This window comes from Otolemur garnettii, unplaced genomic scaffold (genome assembly GCF_000181295.1).
Source record: "Otolemur garnettii isolate 467f Iridium unplaced genomic scaffold, OtoGar3 scaffold00135, whole genome shotgun sequence".
Classification (NCBI taxonomy): Eukaryota; Metazoa; Chordata; class Mammalia; order Primates; family Galagidae; genus Otolemur; species Otolemur garnettii.
Window position 1 is genome coordinate 1,208,896 of NW_003852530.1, and position 16,138 is coordinate 1,225,033.

Consider the following 16,138-nt stretch of genomic DNA (forward strand, 5'->3'; position numbering starts at 1 on the left):
CCCAGCTACTTGGGAGGCTGAGGCAAGAGAACCGCTTAAGCCCAAGAGTTTGAGGTTGCTGTGAGCTGTGACACCACAGTACTCTACCCAGGGCGACAGCTTGAGACTCTGTCTCAAAAAAAAATAAAAAATAATAATTCAATGAACATCCAGGGAGCAGCAATCGGCCCCAGGTCTGTTTTTGTATGACCCGTGAGCTAAGAATGGTTTTTACATTTTTAAGTGGTCGAAAACAAAATTTAAAAGAAGAATGTTTCATAACACATGAGAACCATGTGAAATTCCAATGTCAGTCTCTACAAATGCCATCTACCTGCGTGTCTCTGCTGCTTCCGCTCTGCCACAGAGGGTCGGGAAGCTGCTGCAGATATCCCGTCTCTCAAAACCCCAAAATACTTACTATGTGGCCCTTAACAGGAAAAGCTTGGCAAATCCTGACTTGGATTTACCGATTGTTAACATTTTGCCCCATGTGCTTTTCTGTCTCTTGCTGGAACATCTGTGTTAGTCTTGATATTTCAAGACTAAATACCCGCCCCCTAAATACTTCTGTGTCTGAGTTCCTTAAATCTAAAGGTGGGAATAACAGACATGGTGTGAGGAGAGACAAATTAACACTAAATGTTCAGCACACAGCACTTGGCACATAGAATTTAGCAAAGGATCCCATACAAATTCCTGGCATTTTTCACAGAGCTGGTTGGCAGAACCCCTGGCTTGAAAGTCCAGAGCTGTGGTGTTTTCCTGAAGCCCTGCTCCCTGCAGGGGAAGCCAGCTTTTCCTCAGAAGGGGCTTCTTACCCAAGGAGCAGAAAAAGCCACCGGGAACCTCATTTTTTCCACAGTTTGTGGCTTGGCTGACTCAACTTCTGTCTTCCCTGAGTCACGAGTTTTTCCTCTCTTAGTGGGAAGAGCAGGGCCCTCCACCCAGCCTCCCAACCCACGGCCAGCCCACATTGGAGAGGAGGTGGAGAGCTGGATGATCAGAACTCACACTGGCTCCAGGGGATGGTTTCTGAGCCTTCCCCTCAGAGCTGGGAGGAAGACTAGTGGACCCTGGACCACCATTGAGACAAGGCTGGGAGGGGGTCTCCTGACTTCAAGACCACCAGGTGGGCACCGTGCCTCTGGTTTTTCAGAATCCTGAGAAGGCTGCCCTTTCCGGGATGCCTGCTCTGTACTGGGCAGGCTCAGTGTTAGAAACCTGGGTACTGTTACAAACACGACAGGCCTGCCTGCCCAGGGGCCTGGCTCCCTTCCCAATCGCACGGGCTCCTCCGTCCCAGACAGGGCCTATCCTCTGTGACAAGAGCCTCCTTGCTGGGGAGGTGGGGGCTCAGCTTGAAATCCCCCTCCACCCACTGGTGACAAGCAGTGTGTACCCTTGGACACTTGTATGGCATGTCTCAGAGTCCCAGTGTCCCAGCTGGCCTCCCTGATTAAACCTCAGCCTGTGGGGTCTCAGCTCTCGCCTCTTCCTCCTCCGTTCAGTGCAGAGGCCTCGCCACGTACTCAGGACTCATGAATTCCCAACAGTGGGTAAACGGCTCAAGGGGGAGCCCACAGAGACTGTGCGGAGTGTCGAGGGTGGGCGGGAAAACACCACCCCATTTAAGAAGGATGGCGCTGGGTGGACATGAGGACCTGTGCTTTCTTTCACATGTTCTGATTTAGGAGAAGCTGAAAATCCTGATTACATGTGAATTCTCCCAATATGTCCACAGCAATGCATTGTTTACATTCATTTGTGAGACAAAAAGACACGCCTTTGGGGTCAAGTTTGGTTCAGAGTGACCTGCCAGGCTGTGGCTTCTGCTGGACTCTCAGTAAACAATGTCCTTCCTAATGGGGTGGGGGCTTTCCAAGGCCACAGCTGGTGGCCTCTCACTTGCCAATCAGCTCCACCCGTCATCCTCCAGTCTCTGCCCCTTCCCTTCCCAGCTGGGAGAGGCAGTTCACCAGCTGTGGACCTCCCTCAAGGCCTGGCCCACACCCCCAGGGAGTGCAGGGCACCTCTGCTCATGCCTTCAAGCAGCAGGCCTAGAAGCCAGAGCCCAGGCTGAGCAAAGGGTCTAAGTACAGACACCCCTGGAGCAGGCTCAGCCCTCCCTCCCTGTGCACCCCTCTCTTCTGAGACTGGCCCCCCTGCCACTGCCCAGATGCCTGGGCTCTGTCGCATTTATAAGACAAACTGCAACTATGTAACACATTTACTGCCTTCCAATAACTGCCCAACTGTTCTAAGCCCTGAACAAGATGAATAAGGTCTGGCCTGTGGGGGGCACAGCCCAGGTGGGGGGCTCTAGTGCCCTAAGGAAATGACTCAGGTCGGGAGAGAAAATAACAAATCCAGCGACCACGTGGAGGATGTTGGCATGGAGACAGGGGTCTGCTTTGCTAGCTGGGGAGCCTCTCAGGGAGGTGCTGGTCTGACACCTGGAGTCCAGGAAAGTGCCAAGGCCTTGGAGTTTGAGGAACAGGGAAAAGCCTGTGGGACAGGGTGTGTAGGAAGCCCCTGGGCACCTCCTGGAGCTGTGAGGCCTTGGGGGGTTCACTCTGAGTATCACAGGACACCAGGGCCCAGTCGTGAGTAGCACTGCTTGTGATAATTTTGGAACTGGACCTTGGGCACAAGGGTTCCTCTAGACTCTTGTCTTTCTTTCAGGGTATATTTGAAATTTTCCCCTATAAAACATTGAAAATATTGGCTAGGGGTAGTGGCGCAAGCCTGTAATCCCAGCACTCTGGGAGGCTGAGGCAGGAGGACCGCCTGAGCTCAGGAGTTTGAGACCAGTCTGATCAAGAGCCAGACTGCGTCTCTACCAAAAATAGAACAACTGGCCGGGCATTGTGGTAGCAGGTGCCTATAGTCCCAGTACTCAGAAAGCTGAGGCAGGAAGATGGCTTAAACCCAGGAATTTGAGGTCGCTGTGAGCTATGATGCCGTGGTACCATAGCCTCGGCAACAGAGTAAGACTCTGTCTAAAAAAAGAAAAAGTTTATGGGCGGTGCCTGTGGCTCAAAGAGTAGGGCGCCGGCCCCATATACCAGAAGTGGTGGGTTCAAACCTGGCCCGGCCAAAAAGAAAAAAAAAAGTTTAAAATATTAACACGAATATGAATACTATAAATTCCCTGTGCTGTGGAGGAATGACTGAGGTCGGCTAGAGAGGCTGGCAGAGGCCTAAGGGGGCCCAGCAACCCCACCCACCAGAGCGTGCTCCCAGTTACAGGTCACTCCCGACTACGCAGCGGAGGGTTGCGGACTCATTCTCAGCAGGTAGAGAATCTAGATACAGCCTGCGGCGGCGGCCGGAAAGGGAAGCGGGGGCCGAGTTCAGACCGGACAGCCAGCGCGGAGGTGGGGGCCCAAGCAAGCTCCGACCAGGCCCGGTAGCACACTCCGCCGGGAAGCCCTACCTACTCCGCGAGCCCCGTGCCGAGGCTCCGCCCCGCCCCGCCCTCGCCCCGCCCACCAACCCCCGGAGCTCCGATTGGCCGAGCCTCCGGCGGGGGCGTGTCAGGCGAGGCCGAAGCGAAGGCGGCGCGGGCACTGGCCAGGGCTAAAGGGCGGAGCGCAGCGGTTCGTGGGCCTTGCTTTCTGGGCTGCAGGGGGCCGGCCGGGCGGCGGCTGCGGCTGGCGCGAGGGGTGTACAACGACCAGGCTGAGAAGGTAAGCTCCCCAAAACTCCTGGCCGGCTGCGGCTCGCAAAATAGGCGGGCTTCTCTCCCGCCGCCTCCAAGCTTCCTGAGCACCCGGACCGTCCGGTCCAGGGGCTCCTGGGCACTGCTTTCGCGGGCAGCCACCACGTCTTGGACTCCGGGCACGAACAGAGGCGCGGGGAAGGGCGCTTACTGTTGGCTTGCGGGGCAGGGGCTGCAGGGGCCCTGGGGAGAGCTGGGACAGAGCGGGTAGGGAATCGGACCCAGGCGGGGTTCCTGGGGGGAAGCGCTGGTGAACTGGGGAGGGCCGCACGGATCTTGGCGCGCCCTCCGTGCAGTGATTCAGGGAGTCGCGGCTTCATGGTCCCAGTCTGCAGAGTCTGGCGACGTGGCTGGGAAAGCTGCCCTACCTGACAGGAGCTGGGGAAAGCCGAGGTGGCAGCGTGTTCTGGGCGTTCCTGGTTCACTCAGAGTCTTTGAGTCTGTGACTTTTGGTGGGAGCTGTGGAAGGAAACAGGGTCGGACTTGATTTCCTACTTCACAGAGAAAGTTGTGCGGCAGGCCACGCAGAGATGACCTGGGATTCTTCCCCCTCTAGTGGAACGCCTGAAGGGCTGTGTAGAGGAGAGGTGTCATCAGCTCCCTTTGCAGGTGGGGACACTTGGTCTCCACAGCTCACCGGGACTCTGTTTTGCAATTTGAACAAAGCTGTTGTTATTTTACCACCAGACGAGGTCAGAGGCCAAGGAGGAGGGGTGGATTAGTGCTGGGGTCATCGCCTGCACAGCACGCAATTCCCACTGGCGCCTGCTTAAGCCAGGACCACTCTGACCTCAGCCTGTGTCCCTGCACACGTCAGCCCTGGGGGCTGCCAAGACCAAGGCAAGGCAGCCCAGCTGCTAGGGGACCTGCCAGCCCAGCCCACTTCACAGAAGGAAAGGGCTTGACCAGTGTGGCCTTGGAGGGCCCGGCAGCTCAGCTGGACTGATAACCCTGCCCAGGCGCCGGGTGAGGGGGTTGGGAGAGGTCAGGTATGTGGCCAGGAGCCCCACCCCCTGCATGGAGGATTTTTTGTTCTGCCTTTGTTTGAGAGCAGTTTTCAGCAGCAACTTGTGATTATTCTGGCTCCCCCGTCCCTGGCTGGGACCTTACACAGTGACTTAGGTGGTGGTGGTGCACTTCCCGGGTAGGCTCTTCGAGGATTAAATGAGATAATTCATGTAATATGCTTAATGCCATGGCTGGCGTCTGTGAGCCCTTGGTCGTGGCATCTCCCCGTCTTTTTTTGGTCTTTTTTTCCTCGTGGCTAGTCCTTTCCTGGGGGAGGGCCTTCCAGGAAGCACAGCACTGGGCTAGGCTGGAAGGAGAGGACGCTTCGGTCCTGGCACTCCCCTCAGATCCGCACTTTGGCCTGTGTGCCCGCAGGATGGCCCTGCCACCCCCAGCACTTACTTCCCCCTTGCACCTCCTGCTGCTGAAGCCTCACTTTGCTGTCCCACCTGAGCTGTTCTAGGGGCTTTGCTTGGCTGGTCCTTGGTGAGGCGAGGTCACTTCCTCACAGGCCTTCCCTGACTCACTGACCCTGCACCCACCACAGCTCTCAGAAAGTACCTGGTTGATTCATTCACCTCCAGTCTGCCCCCCCCCCCCCGGGAAGGAGAAGGGCCTGGTCTCTGTAACCTGGCCTTGTTTGACACATAGTAGGACTTTAGGAGGCCTTTGGAAGATGAAGTCAGGCAGGCACAGAGGCAGGGTGAGGGCTGACTGGGACTGAGGTCCAAGGAAAAGTCCAAAGGGCTAAGCTGCCCCAGAGTCCTGACTCCTGAGACTGTGCCGTGGGTGTCCCTGTCTGTTGAGCAGCATTCTCACATGTGACCCAAGGGGAAGGTTGAGGCAGGGTGCCAGCTCTTATTTTCCAGAGTTCCCAGGTTGGGGCACTGGATGTCTCTTACTAAGCCCAAAGCTGTGCTCCCAGAGTGGGAGGGAGACTGAGTTCCATCAGGACAGGGCCGTGTCAGTGTGTCCCTGGGGTGGGTTCTTTGTGTATTTTACAGCCTGTGGTGGTGGAGATGGGGGTGGTATACACCTTTTCTGCAAAAGGCCAGATAGTAAATATTTTAGACTTTGGAAGCCACATAGACCTGTCACAGGTGGCTGTGTTCCAGTAACATTGTATCGAGAAGGGCCAGCAGTGGGCCAGATTTGGTGTAGGTTATATATAACACCTCCACTGGCCACAGTATCTGCAGCCAGTGACCCTCTCAGGATGTGGCTCCCAGGATGCGGCTCTCACTCTGAGCAACTTCAGCCCCAGCTCAGGTAGTAGGACTGTTGAACCTGGGCACATTCCCCCTTCTAAACTCTCAAAGAAAAGTAAAGGCCTGTCATTTCCCTGGGGGCTGTCCCTTTACAGTCTGCCCTGGAGGCTGCCCCTTACCAGCGGCCCTAGGGGCTGCCCTTTAACCACTGCCCAGAGGCTCCACCCACCTTCATTGTCTTCCTGAGGCAAGTCAAGGGACCCCACTTGAGTGTGTGTGTGTGTGGGTGAGGGGTCTCTGCTCTCTCCTCACCTGTCCAAGTGAGGGAGGTTCACTTTCCTGGTGAGAACAGTAAAACTACCTGCCTTGGGTAAACTACCTGAGTTGCAACTACTTTATTTATAAGAAGAACCTTCAGCCTTCAGGCCATGTCAAACCAGGGTGTGAAGTTATGGTCACAGAGGAAGAATGTACAGACATTATCCCCCACCCCCATGCCCCGCCCCACCTGGTGCCCTCTAGGGGTTCAGAGGAGGGGGGTACAAGGTCCTGGCTGCCCCAGTGGGTGTGTGGGGTCAGCCCAGAACCCAGACCCTTTTCATCACCACCTGATACCCACCACCCTTCCTGGTCCACATTTACCAGCAGTGTCTGGAGAGCAGCTGTCAGGGCCTAGAGGGGGTCTGTAAGTCACGGGCAGGGGCAGAGGGGCATAGGTGTTGAGGGTGGGAGGGTGTCTGCATGCACCGTAGGCTGGCTGGGCTCACTGTGGCTTCGGTGCCTCTGCCTATAGCCCTGACCTCTCTGGGTGCTGCCCCTCAGTCTCACAGGCCACCCACCTGGGTGGCAGCTGCAGGAGGTGGACCTGGGCAAGCTGGCCTTCAGAGTTCGGCAAGCCCCATGGGGCTAGATGGGGACCGCCTGCTTCAACTGCCATATGTGCTAGGTGTTGGTGTGTGGTGCAGTGGGGTGCTTCCATCCAGCTCTGCTGTGACCCGACTGCTGGCACACAGGTATGTTGGGGGACATATGGTCTGCCTTCCTTGTGGCTTCTGGCATCTCCTGAGTGGGCCCAGGCCGTGATCCTGCATGGTGTCCCAGCCAGGCCCAGCTCCATGTCCCACTCTAAGGCCTGTTCCACAGTCTCCAGCCTGCAGAGCCCAGGACTTGATCCCGACACTTGTCCTGTGGTTCTTTTCTTTTTAAGGACCTTAAAATTAGAAAATGAGACACACGCTCCCAATTCTTGGAATTGACTGCTATGAAGGTTTTATCATATTTGCCTCTGCCTATCTCATAACAGAAATAAAAGAGATAAAGGTGAAGGGTTCCCGAGCCCCCGTTCCCAGTCATGACCAGTACTCTCCCCTAAGCCGCCCTCTCCAGAGTCTGGTTTGTATCTATCTTGCCTTTAAAAATTTTTTTTAGCATCTTAAACCATTTTTAACCATACAGTTCAGAAGTGTTAAATATATTCACATTCTTTTTGTTTGTTTGTTTGAGACAGAGTCTCACTCTGTCACCCTGACTAGAGTGCTGTGGTGTCACAGCTCACAGCAACCTCAGACTCTTCTCAACCCATCCCTCTTACCTCAGCCTCCCAAGTAGCTGAGACTACAGACACCCACCACAGAACCTGGCTAGCTTTTAGAAATGGGGTCTTGTTCATACTCAGGCTGGTGTCAAACTCAAGAGCTCAAAGGATCCACCCACCTCAGCCTCCCAGAGTGCTGGGATTACAGGCATAAGCCAGTGCACCCAGCCCTTGTATATTATATCTTGTATCTCTCCTGACTGCAGAAGTCGAAAGTGACTTGAGTATTATAACATTAATATAATTTTTTCCTTTTTAAAAATGTGTATGCATTTTTGGCACCTTCTGTATATCCAGAAGTGAGATGCTGAATAATACAATAATCCTATTTTAATTTTTTATTATTATTATTATTTTTTGTTTATTGAGACAGAGTCTCACTTTGTCACCCTAACCACTGAGCTATAGCTGTAGAGGGCTGTGTCATCCTAGCTCACAGCAACCTCCAACTCTTGGGCTCAAGTGATTCTCTTGCCTCAGGCTCCCGAGTAGCTATGATGACAGGCGCTCATCATAACACTCAGTTTTTGTTGTTGTTGTTTAGCAGGCCCAGGCTGAATTCGAACCCACCAGCCCTGGAGCATGTGGCTGGCACCCTAACCACTGAGTTATGGGCACCCAGCCTAATTTTTTTTTTTTTTAGATAGTCTCATTCTGTTGCCCAGGCTAGAGTGTTGACGTCAGCCCACCTCACAGCAACCTCAAACTCTTGGGCTCAAGCGATCCTCTTGCCTCAGCCTCCTGAGTAGCTGGGAACAGGTGCCCACCACCATGCCCAGCTAATTTTTTTTGTCTATTTTTAGTAGAGATGGGGTCTTGCTCTGGTTCAATCTCATCTGGAACTCCTGAGCTCAAGGGATTTACCTGCCTCAGCTTCCCAGACTGCTGGGATCACAGGCATGAGCCAGCGCACCTGGCATTTATTTATAATTACTTGATTTCTTTTTTTTTTCTTGAGAAAGAGTCTCACTATGTCACCCTCAGTAGAGTGCGATGGTGTCCCAGCTCACAGCAACCTCAAACTCTTGGGGTTAAGCGATTCTCTTGCCTCAGCCTCCCGAGTAACTGGGACTACAGGTGCCCCCACAATGCCCAGCTATTATTTTTTGTTGTAGCTGTCATTGTTGTTTTAGCAGGACCCCAGCCGGGTTTGAACCCACCAACCCTGGGTATGTAGTCAGCACCCTAACCACTGAGCTACAGCTTCTGAGCCTGTTTTTAATTTCTTAGGGAACCTCTGCTCTGCTTTCTGTGGTGGCCACACTAGTCAGCATCCTCCCAGTGTGCAGAAGGTTCTGATTTCTCCACATGCTCACCAATACTTGTTATTTTTTCTGTTTTTTTTTTTTTAATAGTAGGAGGCTCCCTGCCATTTCTTTTTATTCATAGAATTCTCGAACACTTTAAAAGTGTTATGTAGATTTTGCATAAATGTCGTCATCGTCTGTATACTGTCCTATAAGTTGCTTTTTTCCGCTTGGTGTCAGTTGTCTGTCCTCGCTCCATACTGACCTGCGTACTCCATCACACGAGCAGACCTGATTTGGACCCTTTCCCAGCCGTCTCTCAGTTCAGCTGTCTCTGCTGTACTGTAGTCACTGCCCTCTGCGGGACAGAACCCTGATCTTGTCAGATTGTCCATCAGCTGGGGACCCAGTGATCAGTCGTGGCAGGGCGGCTCAGGGCTGTCAGTAATAATCTGCTGGGTCTGCCATTCACAGCCGAGATCAGCAACCTCAAAATAGCAGTTCTTATGTAAGGTGGTGTGGGCTGCCCTTCTCAGGACACCTTGTGATCTAAAGGAGTAAGAGGCGCTTGGCTTCAGGGGCCCAGCTTCCCCTCTTACACAATGCACCAGCCCCCGCTCTGATTCCCACAGGTGGTATAACCCCCAAACTCACAGAAGTGCAGCTTGGTGACCTAGAAACACTGTGGGTGTGACCTGCTCAGCCACAGGGTGTGCTGTGTGTGCCTGAACACATGTGCATGCGGTGGTGGTGATGAGGGTCAGCGCTGACCACGTCCTCTGCCCAGATAAGAGCTGTGTCATGCCTGCTAGGCCATAGAGAACCCAGAAAGGACTGTTCATTCACGAGCCACTTAGGAGGCACGTTCTGTGTGCCCATCTGGCTCTGAGATTTGGGAGTACAGCATTGCACAAGAAAAGGCTCTGTTCCCACGGACCTGAGAATTGAGCAGGTGAGTAGGGGGCTGATAAGTCCTAAGAAGAATAAAAAACAAAATAAGGTGGCATTTTACAGAAAGGGTCAGCAGATTTTTTTTTCTGTAAAGGGCCAGATGGTAAATATTTTAGGCATTGTGGCCATATGGTCTCTGTCACCTGTCCTCAGCTCTGCCATGGCTGTGTGGGAGCAGTCACAGGCAACAGTGTGGCTGTGTCCCAGTCAAACTTGATTCATGAAAACAGGCTGTGGGCTGCATCTGACCCTCAGACTGGAGTTTGCCAACTCCCATCCTGGGTCTCTGGGAGAAGCTGGCTGTGCTGGGTTTGCCAGGGAGAATGTTTCTGAAAGGGCAACGGACACTGACAGCGGCTGTGCGAAGGAGCTGATTGTGGGACAGTCAGTTTCAGGCAGGGCACGGTGGCACGTGGTTGTCAGTACAGTGGCACGGTTGAGTGTTCAGAAGTGGGCAGCCCCAGGCTAGATTTGCTGCTCCTGGGACAGAGATTCTAGGATGCATCAGGATTTGGGGTCTGACTTGCTGTGTGGTTCTGTGGATGCAGAGGACGGGCTGAGGGGCAGGTCAGGGTGCCAGCTGTGGCATCAGGTGTGCCGAGGCTGAGGAGCTTTTGCTTTTGTTCTTTTTAAATTTGGGGTTTTTTTTTTTTTTGAGAAAGACTCTCTGTCACCCTCTGTAGAGTGCGATGGTGTCATAGCTCACAGCAACCTCAAACTCCTAGGCTTAGGTGATCCTCCTGCCTCAGCCTCCCGAGTAGCTGGGACTACAGGAGCCCACCACAACACCCAGCTAGTTTTTCTATTTTTAGTAGAGATGGGCTCTTGCTCTTCCTCAGCCTGGTCTTGAACTCCTGAGCTCAAGTGATCCTCCCAAAGTGCTGGGGTTACAGGCGTGAGTTCCCATGCCCAGCCTGTGGAGCTTTTCAGATGAGCAGGTGATGTCTGTACCTAAAGCCTGATGGAGAGCCCAGGACTGGAGGCTTGAGCCGGGGAGTCAGCAGCATTCAGCTGGTCTTCAAAGCTGTGAGTCTGTGGGCTGAAAGGGAGTGTGTGTGGACAGGGCAGGGGATGGCCTGGCATGAACACCAGCACAGTGGCCTGAGCGGGCCTCACACTCCGTGGGGAAAGGCAGTTCAGTGCAAGCCCGGACACCCCACTAGCCAGCAGAGCTTCAGTCTTGCTCCTGTAGCGCAGTGTTGGGGTGAGGACTGCATGAGAGTTGTGCTTGTTGTGAAGGAAGCAGCCAGCACTTGGCGCCAGTGTCCCCCAGCCCACTGGGGAGCAAGTGGGCTGCAGGGCCTTCGACAGCTTGGTTTGGTGGATGGGGAGTCTGACTGGTTGGGGTCACAGACGCACACTGGCCTGGCACACACTGTCCCAGTACACACATCTGCTGGCCCCAGGTGCCAGGTAGTTAGTGCCCAGAGCAGGAGGAGCTAGGGGGAGCTGGAGGCTGAGTATTCCCGCGTGCCTGGCCCATAGCTGGACACCACTGAGGCCTGCTCTGCCCTGTCTTTTGAGGCTGCCAGGGGGCCTGAGTCCCCGTGGCCCACAGCATCACCCACTGGCTGGCACACTCTGTCATTGCTGGCCCACCCTGTGTGGCTTCCATGGCCCCTTACTGGGGAACCCCCTTCACCTCCCAGTGTAATGCTTTGCCTCAGTTTCTGGGGCAGCCGGTTTCTGTGGCTGGGCAGCAGGGTGAGCTTCCTGGGGCACAATGGGTGACAAGTGGGTTGGTGGCGTGGTGGGTTACAGAGTCAGGGGTGGGCAGCATGGTCCAGAGCCCCAGCCACGCCCTGGCAGCCTCACATTCCCCGTGTGTATCTCGTCCTCCAGCCCAGCTGCCCCGACGATGGTGGACCATTTGGCCAACACGGAGATCAACAGCCAGCGCATCGCGGCAGTGGAGAGCTGCTTCGGGGCGTCGGGTCAGCCACTGGCCCTGCCAGGCCGCGTGCTGCTGGGCGAGGGCGTGCTGACCAAGGAGTGCCGCAAGAAGGCCAAGCCGCGCGTCTTCTTCCTCTTCAATGACATCCTGGTATACGGCAGCATCGTGCTCAGCAAACGCAAGTACCGCGGCCAGCACATCATCCCGCTGGAGGAGGTGACGCTGGAGCCGCTGCCGGAGACCCTGCAGGCCAAGAACCGCTGGATGATCCGGACGCCCAAGAAATCCTTCGTGGTGTCGGCCGCGTCCGCCACGGAGCGCCAGGAGTGGATCAGCCACATCGAGGAGTGTGTGCGGCGGCAGCTGCTGGCCACGGGCCGCCAGCCCACCACGGAGCACGCGGCGCCCTGGATCCCCGACAAGGCCACGGACATCTGCATGCGCTGCACGCAGACGCGGTTCTCCACGCTCACGCGGCGCCACCACTGCCGGAAGTGCGGCTTTGTGGTGTGCGCCGAGTGCTCGCGCGAGCGCTTCCTGCTGCCGCGCCTGTCCCCCAAGCCCCTGCGCGTCTGCAGCCTCTGCTACCGCGACCTGGCCGCCCAGCAGCGCAGGGAGGAGGCGGAGGAGCAGGGCCAGGGGTCCCCAGCACAGCTGGGCCGCCTGGCTGGGGCCGTGTGCGGAGGGGCGTCCAGTGGCGATGATGATGACTCAGAGGAGGACCGGGAAGGTGGTGGGGACGGCGACTGGCCCAGCAGCGTGGAGTTCTATGCCTCTGACGTCTCTTGGTCAGCCTTCCACAGCTGACGCCGCCGGCAGGACTTCTGCATTTGGGGCAGCTGCACTGCCCAGGCCCGGACAAGGGCAGTGCCAAAAACTGCCCCATGGTGGTGGGCACCATGTGGGAAGTGGCTCTTCCCCTCTGGATTCCCCAGTGCCTTTTTGTTGGACATCAGCACCCTTCTAGTCCCACATCGGGTATCTTTCTTTGTGTTTAGCAATTCCCAAAACGCCTAGGCCTCTTGGGGACAGATGCCAGCTTTCAGCCCCTTCATCTGCAGCTGCAGAAAAACCAGGCATTTGGGGATCAGAGGGATTAGGAACACGGAGGGAACACAGCCCCGCCACTTCCTGCCAGGCCTCTGGGGCAGACGGTGCCTTGGAGTGGGGACGCCCATCCTGGTGCACTGCTGTCCCTCCAGGGCCCCACTAGCCTTGGCCAAAGCCCACTGTGGCACAAAGTGGGGTCCCTGTTGTCCAGAAGTGGTGCTCGTGGGGCTGGGAACGTTCTCCTTGGCCCACACAGCACATCTGAAACCCTCCATTCCCAGGGGTAACATCATCCTCTTGGGCCGGTTCTCAGAGTACGAGGCCGGAAGTCAAGGCCTGCCCACCACCTTGCTGGTGCCCACTGCCGCTCCAGGCTTGTGGGATCCCCTCAGCCATGCAGGAGACTGCCATGCTGTGGGTGCCCACCAGGTCTGGGGGACTGCAGCCTGAGCTGCCCTTGGCGCTGGACCGCTGATGAGGAGCTGTCCAGGTGTCCAGGCCTCTTTTTATCTTGTCCTCAGCTTTCCCTGCAGCCAGTGAAACTGGCGTCAGGACTCAGTCGCAGGGACAGAAACCCTAACTTGACTGGCTTAATAATAAAAAGAAAGTTTATTGACTTGTGTGGTCAACAAATTCAGGGGAGTTTCTGTTTCAGATACTGTTGAAACCATGTGGGTTGGCAGAAATCAACCCCAGTCTACCACCCTGGGCGTACCCGGGGATTCTGCAGTCCAGCAGAGACAGATGTCCACACCACACCTTGGAAACAGGTCTGTCTGGGTGCTGTGACTGGCCTGCTGCCCTGCTCACTTCAGCATGGCTTGTCTTAATGAATGGCATAGAAGAACCGAGGGGCCATTCGTCTGTCTCTGCCTGGCCTTCGTGGTTGAAAGCTCTCTCCCACACGTCTCCTGCCAGGCCTGTGGGGTGGGACGGTGCCTTGGAGTGGGGAGACAGACCCTAGTGCACTGGTCTCCCTCCAGTGCCCCACTAGCCTTGGCCTGAGACCACTGTGGCAGAGTGGGGTTGCTGTTGGCCAGAAGTGACTGTGGGGCTGGGAAAGTTCCCCTTGGGCCATGCAGCACCATATCTGGAACTCCACTGGGGCTCTATTCCCTGGAGTGACATCATCCTCTCAGGCTGGTTCTCTGATGTCCACACGCAAACCTGGAGGATCCAGTCAGAGCACTGATGCTGACCTGGAATGTTGGGGCCCAGCTCCCAGGGCTGCTGCTGGTACCACCAGCCTACAGACTGTAGTTGGGCTGGGAGGGCATACTCTTGACCTGTGGGCACCCCTGCGAGGGAGGGCAGGAGTGAAGTCCCTGAAGCACCTGCCAGTGACTCTTCCCCCATGGGCAGAGTGATAGGGGAGGCATTGGGAAGGTCAGAGGTGCTTCCAAGAAGAACCGCTTGTTTACAGGCCCTCCTCTCCCTCGGCCTGCTGAACCTCACAAACTGGTTCAGGCTGGTTCTCCTGTGTGGGCAGAGGGCACAGAGTGAGACAGGTCACTGGGTAGGGGCAGCTTCCTGAAAACAGATCCAGAACCCTCAGAAACCCAGGCCAGGCAGCCCCATCCCTATACTCCAGAACTGATGCCAGGGCATGTGGTATGAGCTCCAGCCACTGGCCTCTAGGTCACAGCCTGCTCCCTTGGCTGGCACCCTCAGGGGCAAAACAGCAACATTCATTTGGACAGGAAAGGAGACAGCCTGGGCACCACCAGCAGCCCCTACAGCTGCGTGAGAAAGGGGTTGAGTAGGCACTGCTCACCCGCGACCTGGAACTCGCCCTGCCCGCTTCTCCCCCATGGCTTGGACACAGCTGCTACTTCCTTGAGCCCCAGTACGTTAGGGCCTGTCAGGATCCAAGGACCCAGGGCGGCCAACAACCCTAGGAGAGCTTCCCTCGTGCACATGCACTCACACTGTGTGCTCCCTGGGAGAGCCCCCCTCGTGCACATGCACTCACACTGTGGGCTCCCTGGCAGAGCCCCCCTCGTGCACATGCACTCACACTGTGGGCTCCCCGGGAGAGCCCCCCTCGTGCACATGCACTCACACTGTGTGCTCCCCGGCAGAGCCCCTCTCGTGCACATGCACTCACACTGTGGGCTCCCCGGCAGAGCCTCCCTCGTGCACATGCACTCACACTGTGTGCTCCCCGGGAGAGCCTCCCTCGTGCACATGCACTCACACTGTGGGCTCCCTGGGAGAGCCTCCCTCGTGCACATGCACTCACACTGTGTGCTCCCTGGGAGAGCCTCCCTTGTGCACATGCACTCACACTGAGTGCTGTGCCAGGTCCTGGAGGCACAACAAGAGTGAGATGAGCAAGGCCTGACTCAGGCTCACACAGCGTGGTGGGGAGACACTTGCACAGAACAGGGCAGGGATACTGTCAGGGGGTCCTGTGATGGTGTAAGGGGTACAGGGATGGAGAAACAGTGATGGAGCAGAGAGTACTGTGAGTGGGATACTGTGACAGTGGGTACTGTGATGGGGCAGGGGTTCTGTGAGGGAGTACTGTGATGGAGCAAGGGTTCTCTGAGGGAGTACTGTGATGGGGCAGGCGTTCTGTGAGGGAGTACTGTGACAGGGCAGCGGTGCTGTGAGGGAGTACTGTGATGGAGCAGGTTCTCTGTGAGGGAGTACTGTGATGGGGCAGGGGTTCTGTGAGGGAGGATTGTGACAGAGCAGGGTTCTGTGAGGGAGGAATGTGATGGAGCAGGGTTTTGTGAGGGAGGACTATGATGGACCAGTTTCTCTGTGAGGGAGTACTGTGATGGGGCAGGGGTTCTGTGAGGGAGTACTGTGATGGAGCAGGGTTCTGTGAGGGAGTACTGTGATGGGGCAGGGGTTCTGTGAGGGAGTACTGTGATGGAGCAGTTTCTCTGTGAGGGAGTACTGTGATGGAGCAGGGGTTCTGTGAGGGAGTACTGTGATGGAGCAGGGGTTCTGTGAGGGAGTACTGTGATGGAGCAGTTTCTCTGTGAGGGAGGACTGTGACGGAGCAGGGGTTCTGTGAGGGAGTACTGTGACGGAGCACGGGTTCTGTGAGGGAGTACTGTGATGGAGCAGGGTTCTGTGAGGGAGTACTGTGATGGAGCAGGGTTCTGTGAGGGAGTACTGTGATGGAGCAGGTTCTCTGTGAGGGAGTACTGTGACGGAGCAGGGGTTCTGTGAGGGAGTACTGTGATGGAGCAGGGTTCTGTGAGGGAGGACTGTGATGGAGCAGGTTCTCTGTGAGGGAGTACTGTGATGGAGCAGGGTTCTGTGAGGGAGTACTGTGACGGAGCAGGGGTTCTGTGAGGGAGTACTGTGATGGAGCAGGGTTCTGTGAGGGAGTACTGTGACGGGGCAGGGGTTCTGTGAGGGAGTACTGTGACGGACCAGTGGTTCTGTGAGGGAGTACTGTGACGGAGCAGGGTTCTGTGAGGGAGTACTGTGATGGAGCAGGGGTTCTGTGAGGGAGTACTGTGA

At 56.0% G+C, this 16,138-nt stretch overlaps 1 protein-coding gene and 1 long non-coding RNA gene across 9 annotated transcripts in view; both read left to right on the top strand.

The window, feature by feature from the left end:
- The first annotated feature begins 3,571 nt into the window (after positions 1 to 3,571).
- On the top strand, positions 3,572 to 13,292 carry PLEKHF1 (pleckstrin homology and FYVE domain containing 1). 3 transcript variants are annotated; one of them, XM_003798421.3, is made up of 2 exons: positions 3,572 to 3,671; positions 11,554 to 13,292. In XM_003798421.3, exon 2 carries the CDS (start codon positions 11,570 to 11,572, stop codon positions 12,410 to 12,412), a length of 843 nt encoding a protein of 280 aa, XP_003798469.1. In that variant the 5' UTR covers positions 3,572 to 3,671; positions 11,554 to 11,569; the 3' UTR covers positions 12,413 to 13,292. The 3 variants fall into 3 exon arrangements, with proteins under 3 accessions (XP_003798469.1, XP_023374135.1, XP_023374134.1); XM_023518367.1 differs by lacking the exon at positions 3,572 to 3,671 and adding an exon at positions 8,704 to 9,712; XM_023518366.1 differs by lacking the exon at positions 3,572 to 3,671 and adding an exon at positions 10,570 to 10,737.
- Positions 13,293 to 14,749: 1,457 nt separating this feature from the next.
- The window catches only part of LOC105887851, a 12,775-nt gene continuing 11,386 nt past the window's right edge, over positions 14,750 to 16,138 (top strand). For 3 of the 6 annotated variants that reach the window (XR_002775399.1, XR_002775401.1, XR_002775402.1), the window contains exons 1-3: positions 15,434 to 15,639; positions 15,673 to 15,863; positions 16,084 to 16,116. This is a non-coding gene — a long non-coding RNA (uncharacterized LOC105887851). Of the gene's footprint in view, positions 15,292 to 15,433; positions 15,640 to 15,672; positions 15,864 to 15,925; positions 16,030 to 16,083; positions 16,117 to 16,138 lie in introns of those variants that run through there. The other 3 variants (XR_002775403.1, XR_002775400.1, XR_002775404.1) reach the window with 3 other exon arrangements.